The sequence below is a fragment of the Lonchura striata genome, chromosome 35, assembly GCF_050655825.1.
Source record: "Lonchura striata isolate lonStrDom1 chromosome 35, ASM5065582v1, whole genome shotgun sequence".
In the NCBI taxonomy this organism is placed as follows: domain Eukaryota; kingdom Metazoa; phylum Chordata; class Aves; order Passeriformes; family Estrildidae; genus Lonchura; species Lonchura striata.
Genome location: NC_140737.1, coordinates 9,802,812 through 9,825,297, shown reverse-complemented (window position 1 = coordinate 9,825,297; position 22,486 = coordinate 9,802,812). Strand labels below are relative to the sequence as shown.

Genomic DNA, 22,486 nt, shown 5'->3' with positions numbered 1-22,486 from the left:
CCTTCTTAACAATGCAGAAATGGCTGAAACTGGGGTTCCACCTCCCAAATTCCCTATATCCAAGGGTTGCTTTCAGACAAAAAAATACCAGAACAGAGAGGTCTGGCTGCCCTTGGCCTCTGATGGTCACCTTTCATCTGCCCCTGAAACACCGGTGTTCTGTGCTTGTCTTCCTATGGAAAAGAACTGTCCTTCTCCTCCAGGCAGCCAGGTCTGAAACTGGCATTCCACCTCTAAAATTTCCTATATCCAAGGACAAAATCTGCCAGCACCATCTGATCTGGCTGCCTTTGGCCTCTGGTGGCTGTGGCTCATCTGCCCCTGCAGCACTGGGGCTGGGTTGTTCCCTTCCTGTGGAGACCATGGTGGCACAGTGAGGACCTGGAGGAACCATGGAGTCCATTGTGACACTTTGGGGCCATGGTGACACTGCAGGGCTCCATGGAACCCAGAGACCACCATGACTCTGTGGGGCCTTGTGGAACCATGGAGACTATTCCGACCCTTCAGGGCCTGGTGTCACCAAGGGGGCATTGTGACACCTCAGGGCCTCCTGGAAGCAAGGGACCATTGGGACACTGTGGGGCTCCATGGAATGAGGGGAACAGGGAACAGGTCTGGCAGGCTTGGCCTCCCAGGGACCACCTGACAGGTCTGGCTGATCTTGGAATGTCAAGGGCTGCTTCTCATCTGCCCATGAACCACTGGGGCTTCGTGCTTTCCTTGCTATGGAAAAGAACTGTCCCTCTTTTCAGACACCCATGGACAAAATTGGTATTTCCCCTAAAAAATTTCCTGTATGCAAGGGTATCTGCCAGAAAAAAACCTTCCAGCTCTGGCTGGCCTTGGCCTCTGGTGGTTGCATCTCAGTTGCCTCAGAAGCACTGGGGCTCTGTGCCTTCCTTCCTGCAGAAAAGAACTGACCCTCTTGTCCAGGGGCCATGGCAGGAACTGGAATGTGGCCGCCAAAATTCCATCTATCCTAGGATTGCTCCCAGACAAAAGCTGCCAGGACAGACAGTTTTGCCTGGCCTTGGCCTCTGGTGATATGAGCAGAAGGTTTTCCTTTGCAAACACCTTGGAGAGGGCCGAGAGATCTCCCGAGCTGGGTTTTGCAGGCCTCAGGAACATAACCCATGTATGGAGGCTGATGTGCCTGGGCTCAGTTGTGAAGAGACTGAGGACAGATCAGGAGTGGCCTGGCAGGGTTTGAAAGGTGGATTCCGAAATGGTGGAGCTTTTCTCCATAGTGGGAATCAGGCAGGGAGAGAAATTATTCCACAAATGCAGCTGGGGAAAGCCAGACTGGACCCAGGAGGAGAAAGGAATTTCCCTCCCAGGGCAGGGCTGTGGTGCAGCACGTCCCCAGCAGGAGCCTGGAGCAGCCCAAGGCTTTGTGTGGCCAGGCAGGGGCAGCAGGAGGCAGAGCTGCCAGCAAAGGAAGGGCCAGCGAGGTGGGGCAGCCGGGGGTGACGACAGCCTGCAGGGACAGAGGCGCAGGGCAGGGACACCATGGGACAGCCTGGGCTGCAGAGGGCTCAGGGATGTGCAGCAGCTGCAAGGCCCTGACAGAGCCAACCTGTGCAGCCCTTTGGCCATGGCTGCTGGCCCTGGGCCTGAGGCCACGAGGGGACAAGTGACCCTTGCAGCCCTGGGGCCTCAGTGCCTCCTTGTCCCTGCTCAGCAGCCTGGCAGGGGCCGCCCCATGGTCCTGCCCTTGGCACTGCACATCCCCACATGCCAGTGCCCATCCCGGGAAGAGCTCTGAGCAATGAGGGAGGGACAGGATCTGCCTTGCCAGGGGCTGGGGCTCAGGCCTGTGCCCTTTGCATTCCTGAAACACATCCAGGTTTGCTCAGCACCAGAGACACCTTTCCCTTGCTTGTCTCCAGCTGTCATCAGTGCCTCCAGTGTTGTGCTCTGACTGGAACCTGGGGACACTTTCTCAGTCCTGTCCCTCAGTGGGACCCATGTGTGAGAACCCCGGGTTTGGTTTGGGGTCTCGTGTGGTGGTAAAGCTTCTCCTCCAACCCGTGTTCCCAAAGAAAAACTCCGCACCCTCTTCTTGCTCGGTCTCAAGACGATTTATTGCTAGTTATCTAACAGATTAGGTTCTCGGGCTGCGGCCCTTTGGTCAGCGGCCCAGGCAGAGAGGCACACACTCCTGACACCCTGACTGTCTGGTGTCTTCTTCTTCTCTCTCTCCGCTCAGGGCTGCTGCTATCTTTTATAAGATATATTACATATAACATGTTTACAATTATTCCCCAATACCTATTACCTACGTTACCAAGTGTTTTTCTATTCTAAACCAATCTGTGAGTGCCAACATCACCAAGAACATGGAGGTAAGGAAGAAGAAAGAAGAAGGATGGGTTCAGCCCACTTTCCTCCATCTTAGAACTTCTGACCCCCCATATACAAAGTAAAAAACCCCCTGTACATGCACTAAAACACCCCTGCACACTACCAAAAAAATTTTCCCTCTACTTTGTGACTGCATTTACTATACTATCTAGCATTTTGTGACTGCTTGTTCCACCTTCAAAGTTGGTAATTCATTCCATGGTTCAAACTCAAAATCACAGCTAAATCCAGCTGCCTGCCGGGTCCAGACTGCGTCTGACCACGGCCTGGAACCTCTAAAAATGTCTGAGAGACATTTTGAGTTCCCACATCTCCCCTCCCTGTTTGAACCAAAAACACCTGCTTTGCCACTTTGTTCAAGGCCCTTTGAATACACATGAAAATGCATGGCATGACAAGCAGAAGAACTACAAGCCCTATAAGAATGTAAGATATTATTTTCAAAATTTCTTTCCACACTAGTGAGAGATCAAAAAGGTTAAAGAAATCATCCCACCAGGACCCTGTTACTTTTTTCAACTTGGTGATACTACTTTCTATTTGTTTTATATTTTCATGAATGGATTTTGAATGATCGGACAAATTCATGCAGCACATCCCCTCAAATTCTTCACATCCGTGCCCATGTGACAGCAGCAAATAATCAATTGCTGCCCGGTTTTGAAGCACTGCCTGTCTTGCACTGCTGATGTCTGTTAACATGTCACTCAGTGCAGACGAAATGGCACGACTGTGTTTGCTCAACCAGCAAGCTATGTGGTCCAATTGTGTCAAGGCCACCCCCGATGATGTTTGGGGCGAGAAAATTGCAACTGCAATTCTCTGAGCCTTGTCCCAGGTATAAACATCATCATCACAATTCGGACTATATTGATCAAGGGATCTTTTTTCCCCTGCGTGTCTGCTCCTTTAAAGTTTTCAAATCAGGCGTTATCAATGAGAGCTCCCCAATGCTGCATGGACTGCCCTTGATTTTTGAAGGGATAGCAGGCCAAACTCTGTCCCCGCAAATCAAAAACACTCCCTTTGGTAAAGTGACTGGGTGTTGAAGGGATGCTTTTCTTGTCACCTTGGTGTAATTGCACCAGGATGATGCATTTTTATAAAAAGACTGATTCGAAGTGACATCTATTGTGTGATTATCTGTCTTTGCCACTCCCACTGGATTAAATTTGATACAGTATTTCATTTTTGTTGACCCAAAAATGTCTAACTCTGGGGGTTCCAGGTGAGCCACAGGAAGGTATTGTGTCCAAACATGCCACCCTTCCACAGGATCCGAAAAGGTTTTCAAAACCTTTGGAGGGATATTTTTTGGAATTGGCCACTCCTTCACTGGCACACCTACCAAACATGTTGAAAATGGTTTCCCTGGCTTTGAATGAGTCAGACAAATACTGTCCAGACCCGCTGCCTTTGCCAAAGTTTCCCACACATTTTCCCTCAGTTGTTTCATGGGAAAGTCTGTCTCATTGTCCAAAGCAACAGACAAGAGAATGAGACACATGAACACTGCCTGTCTAAACTCCATGTCCATGTCCCCAACCTCTGTGAAAAACCCCTCAATGCAGCAATGTTCAAATGACACTTAATTTCCCTGAAAAAACCCCAAGTCTCTGAATAATCAATCGTTGTCCGACGAGACGTCTGCAGCGTCCTTGTCTGCCTCCGTCTGCGTGCTCTCTTCTTTGCTCCTCGGGTCCGCGTCCACCTGCGTCTGCACCCGAAAAGGTTTCACGTGCCTCGCCGACACCCACTTCGGTCCTCGCTCTGTGGAGACACAAGCGAAACCCTTGCCCCAAGTTATTAATGTAAATGGACCTTCAATTTGTCCTGATTCTGGATTTCTGATCAAAACCAAAGGATTTTCCCTTTACTTTGCTTGTGCACTGTTTGTAAAATGCCTGACAATTGGTGGTGTGGGCTCTGAGAAAGAACCATTTAAAAAATTCAATACATACAGAGCTTTGTTCAGCTGCATATAAGGTGTTGAGCCTGCCTCTCCCCTTTTCTGTTTATCCAAAAGGGATTTCAGGGTGTGATGTGTTCTTTCAATGATTGCTTGACCTGAGGGAGAATAAGGAATACCAAAAATGTGCTTCACTCCCCATTTTTTCAGAAATTTGTCAAGCACCTTGCCTGTATAAGTTGGACCATTATCTGTTTTTATTTCTTGTGGCATCCCGAGTGATGCAAATGCTTGTAAAAAGTGTCTGCAGGCATGTTCTGCGGTTTCCCCTGTATGTAATGATGCAAAAATCGCCCCTGAAAATGTGTCAGCTGAGACATGGATATTTTTGAGCCTCCCAAAAGATGGGTATTTTGTGACATCAGCTTGCCAGAGCTGAAGACTCTGCAATCCCCTTGGATTGACAGCTCCTGTAGACGCAGGAGGCTGCACAAGCTGACAGTCTGGACAAGCATTGATGATCTCCCTCGCCTGACTTTTGGAGAGGCAAAAGGATTCCATCAATGCCTGTGCATTCTGATGGAAAAAAGCAAGGCTCAATTTTGCCTGCTCAAAAATATCCGGCAATGTCTGAGATATGGTCATTGTGAGTCTGTCTGCTTGAGCATTTCCCTCTGCTAAGAACCCTGGGAGTGATGAGCGTGCCCTGATATGTGTAACAAAATATTCATGTTCTCTATTTTCCAGAATTGTCCTCATGCATGACAAATATGAATATAAAATTTCATTGTCAGTGTGTTTCAAAAGTGATCCCTCTAACCGTTTGACCACATTTGCAACATATGCTGAATCTGTGACCAGATTGAGAGGTTCCTGAAACAATTGAAAAACCCTGGCCACTGCTGCCAATTCCACAATTTGTGGTGAACCCTGTACCATTTTTATGTCTGATTTCCACTCCCCTGTTTTTGAATTTTGCCATGTAACTACTGATTTGTGAGTTTTTCCCGAACCATCAGTGAATACTGTCACCCCATCCATTGGTTCCTGGCTTATTTTTGGCTTTTCCCTGAAACTTACTTTCGCATTCAGCATCCTGTGAGCTGGAAAATGAACTGTACAAATTCCCGGATAACCTAACAAAGCAATTGTAAAATCCTGTGATTTCTGCATCGCCCATTCAAAATACACTTTTTTCAAAGGAACATGAATAACTGAGAAATCTCTGCCTGACATTGTCAGCAACCTGGTTCTCGCCTTAATAATAATCTGTGCTGCCATTTCTAGATCTGTGAGAATTGTTTTTGAGGGCCTGTAAGCTAAGAAAACCCATTCTATCAACAAAAGAGGGTCCATTTGAGACAAATCCCATTGAAAAATCAACCCATATAACTGTGCTGTTTCCCCCAACACTGCTAAATGAAAAGGCAATGATTCTACAAAGTGATGTGCTTGTCTCTGCTGAATCATGTCTGTGATCTTTTCAAGGTCTCTTTTTGCTTCAGGCCTCAGAGTTCTGGGAGATTTGATGTTATTGTCCCCTCTCAAAAGGTCGAGCAACGACGAGATGTCATCATTGGTGATTCCCAGGATCGGTCTCATCCAGTTATCTCCCCCAAAAGCTGTTGCAAGTCCTGGAGATTGGTGACCTTTGTGTTGACTTTCAGTTTCTGTGGCCTTATTGTTTGTTTTGTGATCTTCCATCCCAGGTATTTCCAAGGTGCAATTTCCTGTATTTTTGGTGTACTAATTTCCAGTCCTGATTTTTGCACCTGCACAATCACACAGTCATGAACCTCTTGCTCCTCCTGTTTTGTTGGTGCTGCAATGAGAAAATCATCCATATAATGGATAATTTTTGGTTTTGGATGTTTTTCTCATGCTGGATGCAAAGCTTGGGCCACGTACCATTGGCAAATGCTTGGAGAATTTTTGAGTCCCTGAGGAAGAACCGTCCAGTGGTATCTCTGCAAAGGTTCTTCTCTGTTGATGCTTGGGACAGAAAATGCAAAGCGTGAAGCATCATCTGGATGAAGTGGAATGCTGAAAAAACAGTCCTTGAGATCAATGATCACAAGCGACCAGTCCCTCTGGATCATCGAGAGAGATGGAAGCCCAAGCTGCAGTGGCCCCATGTCCTGATGACCTCGTTGATTTTCCTGAGATCATAAAGCAGTCTCCAAGACCCTGAAGTTTTCTTGTGAATGACAAACACTGGGGAATTCCATGGGCTGTCTGTTGGTTTGATGTGTCCCTTCTGCAGCTGTTCCTGGACCAACTTTTTCAATGCACTCAATTTTTTCCACTCCAGGCGCCACTGATCCACCCAAACAGGATCATTTGTTTTCCAGGTCAGTTTCAAAGTGCCACAGTGACCCCTGTTAAAAATCCAATTCTAATTTCAGTCCCCATTGTGCCAAAAGGTCCCTTCCCCATACTGTGATGGGCTTTTGCATGATGAAAGGACGGATAACTGCTGTCTTTTTTCCTGGGCCTGTGACAACAATTGCGTTCTCACTCTGCATGCACAGGGAACTCCCCCCTATGCCTGTGAGAGAACCCAAAGGTGCAACCAAGTCCCATTCCCAAGGCCAAAAAATGTATGAAATAACTGTAACATCCGCTCCTGTGTCGAGCATCCCTGTAATAGCAATTGTCTTCTTGTTACAAGTCAACTGACAAGTAACAATGGGCCGATCCCGGCTCAAATGTTTCACCCAAGATGCATGCACCTCTGCTTGATCACCAGGAAAAGAGTCCCGTTTGTTGAACACCGGCATGGCTTGCCTTTCTGGGTGAGATGGCAGAGCCATAGCTCGAGCAATCGATGTGTTTTGTGGAATTGTCAGAGGTGGTCGCAAGGCTTTTGCCGTGACCATCAACTCCTCATTATGGTTTGCTGAAATCAAAGATGGATAAACAACAAGTCCAAGGATACTGCTCCTGTCCCTGGCCATTTTTAAAAAGTCCTGCCTTTTCCAAGAAGTCCCTGTGACACCTGTAGGTATCACTGCATGGCTATTGTCCAAAAGACACGTCAACTTGGAGGTTGCCAAGATGCATTGGAATCTGGGTGGTACCAAGTCTGGGTCGCTGGGGATTTTGGAGATTGCTCTGCTGAGGGGTTCTGTTTGTTGCTCCCCGAGGATTGTCCCTGCTGGTTCTGTGTCACTGCCAGGATTTGTGTCTGAGAGCGCTAGCGTTGATTCGCGCTTTTTCCCGTTTCCCGGAATAGGAAGAAGTTTCCCATCCATATCTGTCTGTGAGTGACACTCACTTGTGAGATGTTTCCCTCTCCTGCATCGAGGGCAAAGGTCTGGTGGTTTGTTGGGCTTTGCAAGTTGTGGGAAGTTCCTTTTAATATGTCCTTGTGCCCCACACCCAAAGCACTGTCTCTCTGCATTGGAGTTGCCCTTTGTATAATTTGCAAGAACTTCCCTAACACGTTTTTCAATTTGATCCCCCAAGTGTTCCTCCATGATGGAAGCAACATGTTGTGGTGTCCCCACCTTGCTGCAAGCCTTGATCATGTCTGCCAAGGTGGCCTGATGCGCATCATTCTGATGATCCATCTGCACTCTGGATTGGCATTGGAGAACACGAGGCTTTTGACCAGGTGTGGTTTTGCTCCCTCCTCGGTCACCTGCCGCTCCACCGCCTGAGAAAGACGATCCACAAATGAAGAAAACGGCTCCAAAGGACCCTGTTTGATCTCGGTGTAGATGGTGTCCTGGACCCCCGCTGGAGCAATCTGAAGAATTGCCCTCCATGCTGCCTCTTTGATGTCGCTGAGCACGTGACACAGGAGTCTCACTGCCTGTTGAGTTGGATCGTCCTCAGGAGGATCACCAGCAAGCTGCACCATGGTGAGGTTTGCATTTGGCCCACCCTGGTATCTGGCTCTCAGCTCCTCCAGGGATCTCCTCCACACCTTCTGCCACACAAGAGCTTGGGTGTCTGTAAGAACTGATGTTGCAAGATATTTAGGATCGTATGGTGTTAAATCATACATGCCAAAAATGCTTTTTAACATCTGCTTGAAATATGGTGATGACAACCCATTGTCCCTAATGGCCTTAGCTAAATCTTTGATTGCTCCACGGTCCAGGCGTTCCCATCTCGGGTTTTGGCCCTGAGCGTCATAGCTCACCGGCATTATTATGTTTCCCGAGCCCTGCAATAAACCTTTCTCTTTCTCCAACTCTGCTCGAATGTCCTGCCAGTCCACTTTTGCGCTCTGCAAAGCTGTAAATTCAGTGGGTACTTGCCTGTAGAGTGGAGTCATCTGTTGTGGCTGCAGCTCTGGTGCAGCAGCACTCACCGATACTAACGGTGTCTGCAGCATCTGCGAAGATGAAGGCTGGAAGTCTCTGGAGAAAAGTGAAGCATCTGCTGTGGAGGAGAACACACGACTGCCTTGCGTTATTTGGAAAATTTTTGGAAGATGAACCAACAGTTCTGGCTGTGACTCCAAGGCTGTGCTTAAATATCGTAAAAGAAATTCAACAACCACCTTTGATATTAAAATTGACTCTCCCTGCCCCGAAAGTTTGGCAGACCTTGATTTTGGAATTGTCCAAGCTGGGACACCTTTCAAAGCGGTGATGCGTATCGTTTCATCCCGTTGCTGCGCCTCAGCAGAAGTGTCCTGAGTCCCGCACTGTTCTGGTGTCAGTGGAGGTTCCTGCTGCCGTGCAGATGTGACCTTTTTCACCCTGGAGTTTTTCTTATAAGAAACTGGAAAAAAGTCCTGCAATGTCACAGTCCCACCACTGGGTGGCGCAGTGCCTCGACAAGTTCTGTGCCGCCTGTTGCAATGTTGTGGTTCCGCCGCTAGATGGCGCTGCCGCCTGACCAGCTGAGGTGGGAACCGCACTCTGCTCTTCAATCTGCACTTCGATAAACATTTGAGCATCTCTTCTGTCAACTGATTTACATTTGCAAATCCCGCACTAATTCCTGATAAACCTTTGAGCATTTCTCCTAATAACTGATTCACGTTTGCAATACTTGCAGTGGGTGAAACTGACTCTTGTTGTAACAACTGTTCTAATTTGGTCATGTCAGAAGCAGACAGGGTTTGACTGTGGGCTTGGGCTGTCTGTTGCCATGGGAACTGTGATGGAGCGGTGCCCTGAGGAATGTTTACCTCCTGGCCGCGCCCCATCCCTGCCTGCGTCATCTCAGGGGAGTGATCGCTCCTGCTCCGACCCCAGCTATGCTTTGGCCTTGCTCCGCCCCGCACCGCCTCCAAATCAGAGCCACTGCCGTCCCCCACAAGGCTGACACAACCACCCTCCTGTTCCCATTCCGGCCCTGATGTCTCCGTCTCGCTTTGCCTGTCTCCTGGCTCCATGCCAGCATCCACAGCCCGCGCGCGCCGGCTCCACCCCGTGTGCCCGTCCCGCGCGTTCGAAATGTGAGAAATCCCCTCCACCCGTGGCTGTCGGGTTTTGCTCGACCTTCACACACGTGCCCGCCGCCTGAGCTGCAGTGAGGAACGCCTCCCGCTGTCCCTCTGCCGCTTTCTCAGCAGCCCGGGCTGCCGCGGTCAGGGAGCCAAGTTCCCGCACCCTTTGGGCGGCCGCTTCTGCGGCCTCACGGATTCTCGACACCGAACGCGTCCCCGGGCACTCCGAGCGTACCACCGCCGCACTCGCACCCTCCGCTTTCGCCCCGATCCGTCCCGGCCCCGCCGCTCTCCCCGGCCTCGCTTTCTGCGCGGGCTGTTTTGAACTCCCAGCCTGCGCAGATGTGGAGGCGCTTTCCTCTCCCTCCTCCCCCTGCTCTGCACTCACGTTCGCACCTTCCCCCACCGGAGCCGCCACCGCTGCCACCCCTGCCATGAGTTTGGACTTGGGCAATGTCTTCCTCCCACCGAGGGTCGCGGCTGTGCCTGGCTCGCCTGCCTCTGTCTGGGGAATTTCTGCATCGGAGGAGCTTAGGGACTCTTGGGAAACTGAGGAACAGTGAGAGCCCAGGGACACGGGACGCGATGTTCCACAGGAAGCAATCCTGCCTGTCCTGTGTCTGTGGTGAGAGGGGCTGTCCCAAGCTGCTGGCTGGACTGTCCCCCCCCCGGTTTATCACCAGGAGCCGTAGCTGCCTGGCTTGAGCTGCCGTGTTGTGAGAGTGACTCTAAAACTGTTCTTGCTGAAGGTAAAAGTTTTGCGGCAAGCTTATTATTTCTTATAGCCTGATAATATAATTGCTTATTAATTTCCTGCCAAAAATTTGGCTCAAACGATAAATCTGGATCTGAGTGTGGGAAGTTACACCTCACCCACAATAATAAATCTTTCATCTCCTTTTGAGCAATCTCCACCGGATGGGCAGAGATGATGCCCTGGAAGGCAGATACTATTTCTTTTTCCTCTTGGGAGAATTCCCCCCCCATGTTCTTAATTTTGACCGTTCTCACCAAAAGCTGTGTCGGCTCGAGGTCAGTCCGGAGATAGCACTGATCACCGTCCAGCAGGTCACAGGTGAGAGATCCCAGGTGCGCTTCTGGGTCATCTCCTCCCTGGAAAGTCCCCGAGACGAGTTGTTTCAGTGAAGGTCAGGTTCTTATCTCGAGCTGTCTGCTCCCTCTCTTCTTGGAATTTGCTGCGAGTGTGTGTGCTCTGCTCTTCTCTTTTTTTTCTTCTCCGCTAATGCAGATTGGAGGTTGTTTGATGTTTCTTTTCGGTCTTCTTGCTGATGCCCGCAAAGGGACGCCAGATGTGAGAACCCCGGGTTTGGTTTGGGGTCTCGTGTGGTGGTAAAGCTTCTCCTCCAACCCGTGCGTCCAAAGAAATACTCTGCAGCCTCTTGTTGTTTGGTCTCAAGAGGATTTATTGCTAGTTATCTAACAGATTATGTTCTTGGGCTGCGGCCCTTTGATCAGCGGCCTGGGTAGAGACGCACACACTCCTGACACCCTGACTGTCTGGTGTCTTCTTCTCTCTACCAGCCCAGGGCTGCTGCTATCTTTTATGAGATATATTATGTATTACATGTTTACAGTTATTCCCCGATACCTACTACATATATTACCAAGTGCTTTTCTACTCTAAACCAACCTGTGAGTGCCAACATCACCAAGAACATGGAGGCAAGGAAGAAGAAGGAGGAAGAATGGGATCAGCCCACTTTCGTCCATCTTAGAACTTCTGACCCCCATGTACAATAGAAAACCCCGCCCCTGTACATGTGCTAAAACCCCTCTGTACAATACTAACAAAAATTTCCCCTCTACTTTGTAACTACTTTTACTATTCTATCTAACCTTTTGTGACTGCTTGTTCCACCTTCAAATTTGGTAATTCATTCCATGGTTCAAACACAAAATCACAGCTGTTTCCAGCTGTCTGCCAGGGTCAAAAATGCTTCTGACCAAGGCCTGGAACCTCTAAAAATATCTGAGGGACATTTTGAGTTCCCACAACCTGGGAGCCTTTGGCAGTCCCTGCCCTCAGTGGGGCCGTGTGATGCTCCAGGTCACTTTGAGTTTTGATCCTGACTCCTTGAGCAGCTTCTTCAGCCTTCTCTCAGTGCCTGAGGGTCCTGGACTCCGTCCCAAAACCACAGTGGGGATCATAAAAATACAGAAAGCCCTCACGGGTGCTTTGTCTTTATTCAATTGTCTGCAAGCCTCCAGGGCTTGTGCAGCTGACTGGAGTCAGTCTGGAGTTCTGTTAAGGAGGAAGATTTCCACGTGCACCTCATGACCTTTTATTCTTCAATCAAATGAGTGGGGTTTTTTATTTCCCAGTTTGGAGAAGAGCGGATAGAAGCATTCCCCAGGTGATCTTGACACTGAACTTCTCCAGAGGAGGTCTGGGCATGTAGAAGAATGAGCCCCCTGAGGGCTGACCCTGTTTGGACAAGCTGCTCCTCACCCCCAGCCTCACCATGTCTGACATCGCCCACCTGGCACTGACATCCCTGTGCCCTGCAGCAGAACCTTGTCCCTGAGCTCTGCAGCTCCATGTCCCAGCCCATTGCACCGTGTCCCACCTACTCTCCTCAGGGCTCTGCCTGCACACAGGCCCAGGAGAAGTTTTCCTGTTGGGAAAGAAAGAATGCAAAAGCCTGAGCAGGTTTCCTGAACAACAAACCCCACTCAGGAGCCACCTGCTCAGTACAGGCTGCCTGGAGTGGTGTCACCTTTCTACAAGGGACAGTGTGACCAGAAATGATCTCTGAAAGCAAAATTCTCTGAGTCTCCCAGCTGAATTCTCTGTCCTGGCCCATTCCCTGGATCTCTGTTGCAGATGGAAGCTGCTGGTGCCAGCCTCACCTTTTACCTCTCTTTGGAATGCAAACAGATGTTCCCAGGTGCGTTAAACAGGATTTGCTCAATGTTTCTATAAATCTTTTGTGTTCCTCATGGAACAAAGGGGCCATTTTGGCACTGAGTGGGTGACGTGGAAGCAAGGAGTCAATTGTGACCCTGGGGTCCCATGGAACCAAAGTGCCATGGTGACACAGCATGGCCACGTGGATCCAGTGGTCCATTGTGACACTGTGGATCCAAGGAGACCATGGAGACACCCCCAGAACCTCATGGAACCAAGGAGTCCAAGGTGACCCAGCGGGGCTGCATGGAGCCAATGGTCCATGGTGACACTGCCCATCCAAGGAGGCCATTTGGATACTGTGGAAGCTCATGGAGCGAGGTAAGTAATTGTGACACTGAAGAACTTCATGACACCAAATATCCATGGGGACACAGCAGGGCATCATGGAACCCAGGAACTACTGTTGACAGTGTGGAAACTCCTGGAACCAGGGGCTGTTGCGGCACTGCAGAACCAACACAGCTGCTGCACCTTGTCCCCTGCCCTGCACAGCTCCTTGGGAGGCACGGCAGGAGCAGCACCCTGGGAACCTTGGGAATGCCCCTCTGGGATCCATGGCACACACTCCTTGGGCATGGAATTACAGTTCCCAGCCAGGAAAAGATGTTCCTGCTCTTGAAGGCAAAGCTCTTGTGAAAGAGTCAAAAGCCAAGTGGAGCAAGATCCTACAGTGACATTCACTGCCAGCCTTCCTAACTTCACCCATGGTGGTTGGAGTTCATGGATTGGGAATGAAATCAGGGCAGGGTCTTTGGTGGGAGCTGCCCTGGGTCAAAGGGGACACTGAGAGAGAAACAGAGCAGGCAAAGGAAGGCAGGAGAGACAGGAGGACACAAATACAATCAACTGAGAAGGTGTCATTCTGAAAAGCAAAACAGAACTGACTGAAAATTAATGGGACAGGAAGCAATAATTTTGAATGTTTTATTTACTTTCAAAATATATCCCATACACCCAGCTGCACACAATCATGATCCTACACCCTTTACATTTGGATCCCACTTCTTCCAATTTCCCTCCTACCCCATCTCACCCTGGAGGTTGTGGAATTGGGTATTTTGTCATGGGTTATAGTTTTTTGAGGCGGAAACAAGCCATTTTGATGTGGTATTGAGCTCTTTTGGGGTAAGATTGAGGTGTTTTCAGTGAGGCTGAGTCATTTTGAGGTGACAGATCAATCCATCTTGTCTTCAGGAGTGCAAAGATGTGGAGAACACAGCCTGAAATCCCCCAAGAACCCACAAATCCTTCAGAATATGTCCCCAGACTATAAATTTAATCTCAAATACCTGTTAAAGGGTTGGACTTTGGGAATATCTGAATAATTACTTTATTTTCAGTCCTATTTCAGGTGTTTTAATTGATAAAGACATATCTGAAGAACGTTAAGGCCAAACCAAAAAGATGACCAGTCAGGTGTCTTCCCAACATGGATCACAGCGAATGTGGGTCACCAGGCCTGTGCACAGCATGGGTCTTCCCATGGGGGATAAGGCTGGAGCAGTGTACAAAGCTCTTCATGCAGTTGGGGGACTCACCAGGCTTCCCTTACTAGTGCCTCCGTTGGTGTTTGGTCAAGTGAGAGCTCTGGGTGAAGCTCTTCCCACACCGGGGACACTCGTAGGGCCTCTCCCCAGTGTGGATGCGCCGGTGCTTGACAAGGGAGGAGTTGTACTTGAAGCCCTTCCCGCAGTCGGGGCAGCGGAAGGGCCTCTCATCCATGTGAATCCGCTGATGGCAGAGGAGATTAGAGCTGGTCTTAAACTTTTTCTGACACTCAGGACACTCATAGGGCCTCTCCCCAGGGTGGATCATTTGGTGGATGATGAGGTTGGACCTCTGGCTGAAGCCCTTCCCACATTGCTCACACTTGTATGGCCTTTGCCCAGTGTGGATGATCTGGTGGCGGATCAAGTTGGATCTTGTGCTGTAGCTCATCCCACATTCCCCGCACTCATAGGGCCTCTCCCTGGTGTGGATGCACCTGTGGGTGACGAGGGTGGAGTTGCGCTTGAATCCCTTCCCACAGTCCGGGCAGCAGAAGGGCCTCTCATCCGTGTGAAGCCACTGGTGCAGGAGGAGAGTGGAGCTGGTGTGAAACCCTTTCTGACACTTGGGACACTCATAGGGCCTCTCCCCAGGGTGGATGCGTTGGTGGGTGACAAGGGCAGAGCTGCACCTGAAGCCCTTCCCACACTCCCCACACTCGTAGGCCCATTCCCCAGTGTGGATCACCCGGTGGTGGATCAGGTTGTTGCTCCTCCTGAAGCTCTTCCCACACTCCAAGCACTTGTAGGGCTTCTCCCCATCATGATGCTGCTCAGGCACCACCAGCTCCGAGCTCTGGCTGAATCTCTGCCCACCTTCCCGGCACAGAGTGGGACTTTCCTCCTCAGAACACCCTGGGCTGGCCTTGCAGCCCCTCCTCCTGTGGCATCTCTGGGGCTTTTCCTCACTGTTGTATTCCTGCACCATGGAGCTGCTCAAAATGGCCTCTTCCAAGAGGTTCTGCTGCGGAGATTTATCCTCCCTGGTCTTTATCTTCTTCTCCTTGTCTGGGGGAGGAAGGACAAGGAGTAGGTGGGATTTGCCTCCGTGCCAGATGGAATGGCAAGGAGATCCCCCACAGTGCGTCCCCAGCAGGAGGGCAACGGCAGTGGGGCTGTCCTGCAGCTGGGAGCCAGGCTGAGCTGGGAGATGGGGCAGGAGAGAGGGGGAAAGGGGCACTGACTTCCTCCTCACCTGCCTTGGTGTCCCAGGGCATCTTCCTTTTCCTTGCAACCTTCTCCTCCATCTGGCGAATGTTTGGGTACGGGAAATCCTGTTTTGGGAGGAAAACAAGGGATGAGCACAGTGAGTTTGTTACTGGTTGGAAGGCAAACCAGGGGGACAGTCTAAGCCAGAAGGACAATCGAATAAGATAATTAAGATCAAGGCAATGATGCAGAAACACTGGTTTAAACTCACAGAGTCAGGATATAACCTGACGCCCCGTTGCTCAGGGTGGTGGTAGCAGTCTGATGAAATGGTGGCCGCAGTCCGGCTGGAGTGATGAACGTGATTCTGTCAAAGTGGCGATCCTGTAGAAGGGTCTGGTCTTCCTCTGAAGGTCCAGTGGTGCTTATGGAGCTCTTGTCCTCTGGGAATCCAGTAGGCAAGGTGATCGTGGTGTTGCAAGGGTGAGATTATATCCAGGCAGGAATGCTTGGTTCCTCTCCCTGGGCGGAGCATCCCACAATGGGATGATGTAATTTTATCGGTGCTGCAGTGACACTCAATGGCCCATTAACAGAAGATGGCCCCTGGAGGGTGTTATCAGGGCTGAGCCATGGAAGAGATAAAGAACACTGCCCCACCTGTTGATAACAGTTTATGGAGATGGGGACTGAAAACACTTTTGGTTACATCTGACACTGTAACCTGAAACAGTGAGGCAATCCCTGCTCGGGGTGGGGGGTGAACACCACCCCCCTTACCCAAACTGGCTCCGGTGTAAAACCCCCACCCTGGGAAGGCCACGCACACAGGGGACAATGTCACACTTGCCCTGCACCAGGGGAGATCTCTGTCCCTGTCACTCCCTTGCTTTCTCCCCTTTTCTCTTCCTTTCCATCTCTCTCTACCTCACATTTACTGGTCAGTAAAATTCACTTTGGATTTGGTGTTGTTAGCACCTTATTTGGGGCAGGGGCATCTCTCTAACAATTTTATTAACCAAACTGCAATATTACTTTGCACAGTGAGTTCAGGGCACTGTTGGCTGACCCCAAGTGTCTTTGACAACAGCCTGGTTCCCTCCTCTGCAGAGGTTCTGCTTCTTTCCGAAGGAACTCTTGGAAACTTCGATGCAGCTTCCTCTGAGCAACTTTTGGGAGAACTTATGAGGAAAGTGGAAGCTGTGGGTGGCCAGGGTAAAGAAAATATTTTGTTTTCCTGCTTTGAAAAGTCTGTTAAAATCACTGGAGGAAAGGGAACAAATGATACCAGCGAGACTGACAAGGATCATTCACCCCAAGGTGAGAAACACAAGGCTACTAAAGTCCTACAAGAAGCCCAGCTCAAGTTATTCCGAAATAACTCCTGAATTCACAAGATTGGGGGGAGAATCATTATTTTCTTCATCCCTGTCACCTTTGTGACAGCCACACAGACTGTTCCCTTCCTTTTAATAATCTGTATTGGGACAAATTTCAATGTTTTGTTTTTTGGAACCTGCCAGCATCTGAGCTGGAGCTGTGCTGGAACTGATGAAATTTGGAATTACCACAGAATTGCTTCTGTTGTTGGTCTATTAATATTTGGGATTTGTTTGTGTTTCCATCAGAAGTGACTTGTGGGAAGAGCAAAACTTCCTCAAGGCATTTTATAGAGGGTTAAATTTGATTTCTGCTGAATTTGTTTTGTCCAGTGCTCAGGGGATGCTCAAGGGGTCTTGGGTTTTGGTTTGGCTCTAATTTTCTTCTGATTTGTCTTTATCATTTAAAAACACCTGAAAAATGCCTAAAAAGAGTATTGACCAGAGATGTCAAAAGTCCCACCATTTAAGAGGTATTTGAGGTGGAATTTACAGTTTGGTAACATATTCTGGAGGATTTGTGGGTTCTTGGGGGTTATCTGGGAGTATTCTCCATATTTTTGCGCTCTAAAAGCCAAGGTGGATTTGTCTGTCACCGAAAATGACTCAATCCCACCTCAAAATGGCTGGTTCCCACCTCACTCCCATGCCAAAATTACTCAATTCCTCAGCCTCCAGGATGAGATGGGGTTGGAAGGTGATCAGGAGAAGTGAGATCCAAATTTGAGGGCGTGGGATCAGGATTGTGTGGGGACGGGTGGGTGTCATTTATTTTGATAATAAATAAAGCTTTCAGGATTACTGATTTCTGTCCCATTCATTTTCTGTCAGTTCTGGTTTGCTTTTCAGAGTGCTGCCTTCTCAGCTGATTGTGTTTGTGTCCTCCTGTCCCTGACTGAAAAGCAAGATGTGTTCTATTTGCCATCTGTATGGCAGTTATCCTGTGTTAAGTGGGCAGTTTTTCCTTATCTCTTCCACAATCAATCCTCCCTCAGGGGAGACATCTGCTGATAATGGGCTATTGAATGTCACTGCATGACTGATAAGAACTGTAACATCCCATTGTGAGATGTTCCGCCCAGAGGGAGGAGCCAAGCATTCCTACCTGCATCTAGTCTTGAGATTCTGGCCCACCAACACAGCTTTTTCTGGGCTGGATTTCTCAGAGGAACAGCTGCCTCTTCCTCTTCAGAAGAAGACACCCATTCCTACAGGATCACTTCTCCAACAGAACCACACCTAACACTCCTGGAGGACTGCACCCACAGTTCCCATTGGACTCCAGCCAACACCCTGTCCAACAGGGAGTCACATTGTATTCTCACTCTGTCATTGTTGTTTTAGTTTACTGCATTGTTTATTTTATAGTTCTATTTTCTTCCCTAATAAAAAACTGTTATTCCTGCTCCCATATTTTTTTACCTGACAGGCCCCCTTAATTTCAAATTTATAACAATTCTGAAAGATTCTACATTTTTCCATTTCAGGGGAGGGTCCTGCCTTCCTTAGAAGACACCTGACTTTCCAAACTAAAACACCTCCTTTCTCTCCTGCCTTCCTTAGCCTGCTCTGTTTCTCTCTCAGTGTCTCCTTTGACCCAGGGCAGCTCCCACCAAAGACCCTGCCCTGATTTCATTCCCAATCCATGAGCTACGACAACCATGGGTGAAGTTAGGAAGGCTGGCAGTGAAATGTCACTGTAGGATCCTGCTCTACTTGGCTTTTGGCTCCTTCATAAGAGCTTTTCCTTCAAGGGCAGGAACATATTTTCCTGGCTGGGAACTGGAATTCCAGCCCCTGGGAGTGTGTGCCATGGATCCCAGAAGGGCATTCCCAAGGTTCCCAGGGTGCTGCTCCTGCCGTGCCTCCCAAGGAGCTGTGCAGGACAGGGGACAAGGTGCAGCAGCTGTGTTGGTGCTGCAGTGCCACAACAGCCCCTGGTTCCAGGAGTTTCCACACTGTCAACAGTAGTTCCTGGGTTCCATGATGCCCTGCTGTGTCCCCATGGATATTTGGTGTCATGAAGTTCTTCAGTGTCACAATTACTTACCTCGCTCCATGAGCTTCCACAGTATCCAAATGGCCTCCTTGGATGGGCAGTGTCACCATGGACCATTGGCTCCATGCAGCCCCGCTGGGTCACCTTGGACTCCTTGGTTCCATGAGGTTCTGGGGGTGTCTCCATGGTCTCCTTGGATCCACAGTGTCACAATGGACCACTGGATCCACGTGGCCCTGTTGTGTCACCGTGGCCCCTTGGTTCCATGGGACCCCAGGGTCACAATTGACTCCTTGCTTCCATGTCATGCCCTCAGTGCCAAAATGGCCCCTTCATTCCATGGGGAACACAAAAGATTTATAGAAACATTGAGCAAATCCTGTTTAACGCACCTGGGAACATCTGTTTGCATTCCAAAGAGAGGTTAAAGGTGAGGCTGGCACCAGCAGCTTCCATCTGCAACAGAGATCCAGGGAAAGGGCTGGGATAGAGAATTCAGCTGGGAGATTCAGAGAATTCTGCTTCCAGTGATCATTTCTGGTCACACTGTCCCTTGTAGAAAGGTGACACCATTCCAGGCAGCCTGTACTGAGCAGGTGGTTCCTGAGTGGGGTTTGTTGTTCAGGAAACCTGCTCAGGCTTTTCCATTCTTTCCTTCCCAACAGGAAAACTTCTCTTGGGTCTGTGTGCAGGCAGAGCCCTGAGGAGAGCAGGTGGGACACGGTGCAATGGGCTGGGACATGGAGCTGCAGAGCTCAGGGACAAGGTTCCGCTGCAGGGCACAGGGATGTCAGTGCCAGGTGAGCAATGTCAGACATGGTGAGGCTGGTGGTGAGGAGCAGCTTGTCCAAACAGAGTCAGCCCTCAGGGGGCTCATTCTTCTACATGCCCAGACCTCCTCTGGAGAAGTTCAGTGTCAGGATCACCTGGGAAATGCTTCTATCAGCTCTTCTCCAAACTGGGAAATAAAAAAATACTCACTTGATTGAAGAAAAAAAAAATCATGATGTGTACTTTGAAATCTTCCTCCTTAACAGAACTGCAGACTGACTCCAATCAGCTGCACAAGGCCTGGAGCACTGAAGACGATTGAAGGAAGAAAAAGAGCCTCCAAGGGCTTTCTGTATTTTTATGATCCCCACAGTTGATTTGGGCGCCTGTCCAGGACCCTCAGGCACTGAGAGAAGGCTGAAGAAGCTGCTCAAGGAGTCAGAAGCAAAATCCAAGTCCCTTGGAGCATCACAGGGCCCCACTGAGGACAGGGACTGCCAAAGGCTCCCCAGGGACTGGAGAGAGCAGATCCTTGAGGCCAGGATTGCAGGGATCCAAAGGCTCAGAGCAGGGAACTGCAATGCTGAGCAAGGCCTGGGCTGGCTGGGGGAAGCAGAAAGGCCAAGCCCTGAGCCCAGCCTGGCACAGCAGGGCCTGTCCCTCACGGGTGGCTCAGGGCTGTTTGTGGGGCAGGGGGATGTGAGGGGCAGCATGTCCCAAATGTCACAAACCTGTGTGACCCTGCAGATCCTCATGGAACCAAGGGTCCGATGTGACACTGTGGGAAGTTGTGGAACCAAGGGGATCATTGTGGCACTGTGGGGACTCATGGAATCAAGGAAACCACCGTGGAATTCAGTGATCACAAGGAACTAAGGGTCCATGGTGACCTTGTGCATCTGCAGTGTCACAGAGGAGCCGTTGTGACACAGCGAGGGCACACAGAGCTGAGGGGCCATTGTGACACATCAGGGCTTTGTGGAACCACAAAGCCAATGTGACACTGCAAGGCCTCATGGAAGCATGGGGCCATTGTGACACTGCAGAAGCAAGGGAACATTGTGACACTCCAGGGCCTGATGGAGCCAAGGAGACCATTGTGACTTTGTGTGGTCCCACAGAACCACGGGAACATGGAACAGGTCTGTCTGTCTGGGCCTCCTGGGGTCCACCTGAACACCTTGGTATGATTAGAGCTGCTTCTCATCTCCTCTGAAGCACTGGGTCTCTGGGCTTCACTTCCTATGAGAGAGAACTGTCCTTCTCCTCCAGGGACCCAGGGCCAAAATTGGGATTCCTTCTGCAAATTTGCTTATATTGCAAAGATTGTTCCCAGATGAAATCTGCCAGGAGAAACAAGTCTGGCTGCCTTGGCCACCCGGGGGCCACCTCTCATCTGCCTTTCAAACACTGGGACCATGTGCTTTTCTTTATTATGGGAAGAAAACATCCATTTCAACCAGGTACCCATGGCCAAAATTGGGCATCTGCCTACAGAATTCCCTATATCCAATGATAGCTCCCAGAAAAATGATGCCAGGAATCACAAATCTGGCTGGCCTTGGCTTCCTGAGGGCTCGCACTCATGTGCCTCTGAAACACTGGGACTCTGTGCTTTCATTCCTAATGAAAATAACTCTTCTTCCTGTCTAGGTGTCCACGGCCAGAACTGAGATTCCACCTCCAAAATGCTCTATGTCCAAGGATAGCCCCTAGATGAAAGTTGTCAGGAGAGAGAGGTCTGGCTGGCTTGGCCTAAGGCTGGCCACATCTCATCTTCTTCTAGAACACTTGGATTTTGTGCTTTTCTTTCCTATAGGAAAAAAACATCCATCCTGAGCAGGCGTCCATGGCCAGAACTGGAATTCCACCTCCAAAACTCTGTACATCCAATGATTGCTCCCAGTGAAATCTGCCAGGACAGACAGATCTGGCTGCCGTTGGCCTCTTGGGGATGCCTCTCACCTGCTTTCAAAACACTGGGGTCAGTGGTTTCCTTCCAATGAAAAAGACCTGTTCTTCTTCTCAAGGTGTTCATGGTCAAAATTGAGATACCTTCTCCCAAATTCCATATATCCAAGGATCTCTCCATGACAAAAGCTGCCAGAACAAACAGGTCTGGCTGGCTTGGCCTCTCAAGAGCCACCTCTCTTCATTTCTGCCTTTGAAACACTGGGGCTCTGTGCTTTCCTTCCTATGGAAAAGAACCATCCTTATTATCTATGCAGAAATGGCTGAAACTGGGGTTCCACTTCCCAAATTCCCTATATCCAAGGGTTGCTTTCAGACAAAAGCTACCAGGACAGAGAAGTCTGGCTGCCTTAGGCCTCTGGTGGAAGCCTTTCATCTGTCCCTGAAACACCGGTGTTCCGTGCTTTTCTTCCTGTGGAAAAGAACCATCCTTCTACTTTGGGTGTCCATGTCTGAAATTGGGATTCCACCTCTAAAATTCCCTATATCCAAGGGTTGTTCCCAGACAAAATCTGCCAGTACCATCAAGTCTGGCTGGCCTTGGTCTAATGTGGCTGCCCCTGCCACACTGGGGCTCGGTTCTTTCCTTCCCATGGAGATCACTGTGACACTGTGGCACCTCATGGAACCAAGGGGATCATTGTGGCACCACTGGAGACCATGGAACCAAGGGGCCATGGTGACACTGCGGGGCTCCATGGACCCAGAGACCATTATGACTCTGTGGGGTCTGATGGATCCATGGAGACCATTCCGACCCTTCAGGGCCTGGTGTCACCAAGGGGGCATTGTGACACCTCAGGGCCTCCTGGAAGCAAGGGACCATTGGGACACTGTGGGGCCCCATGGAAGCAAGGGAAACATGGACCAGGTCTGGTTGGCTTGGCCTGCCAGGAGCCACCTGACAGGTCAGGGTGGTATTAGGATGTCAAGGGCTGCTTCTCATCAGCTCCTGGAGCACTGCGGCTCCGTGCTTTCCTTCCTATGGAAAAGAACCATCTGTCTTTTCAGATGCACATTGCCAAAATCGGTACTCTCCCAAAAATGTTCCC

General features: G+C 49.8%; 1 protein-coding gene across 1 annotated transcript in view; it reads right to left on the bottom strand.

The window, feature by feature from the left end:
• Window positions 1-22,486, bottom strand: part of LOC144246558 (uncharacterized) — a 215,167-nt gene that overhangs the window by 37,372 nt on the left and 155,309 nt on the right. Inside the window, exons 3-4 of the mRNA XM_085565020.1 lie at window positions 14,171-14,932; window positions 4,121-4,123 (exon numbers count right to left, since the gene is read on the bottom strand). Of these exons, the coding sequence (XP_085421146.1) occupies window positions 4,121-4,123; window positions 14,171-14,932 (765 nt within the window). The remainder of the gene's footprint in view (window positions 1-4,120; window positions 4,124-14,170; window positions 14,933-22,486) is intronic.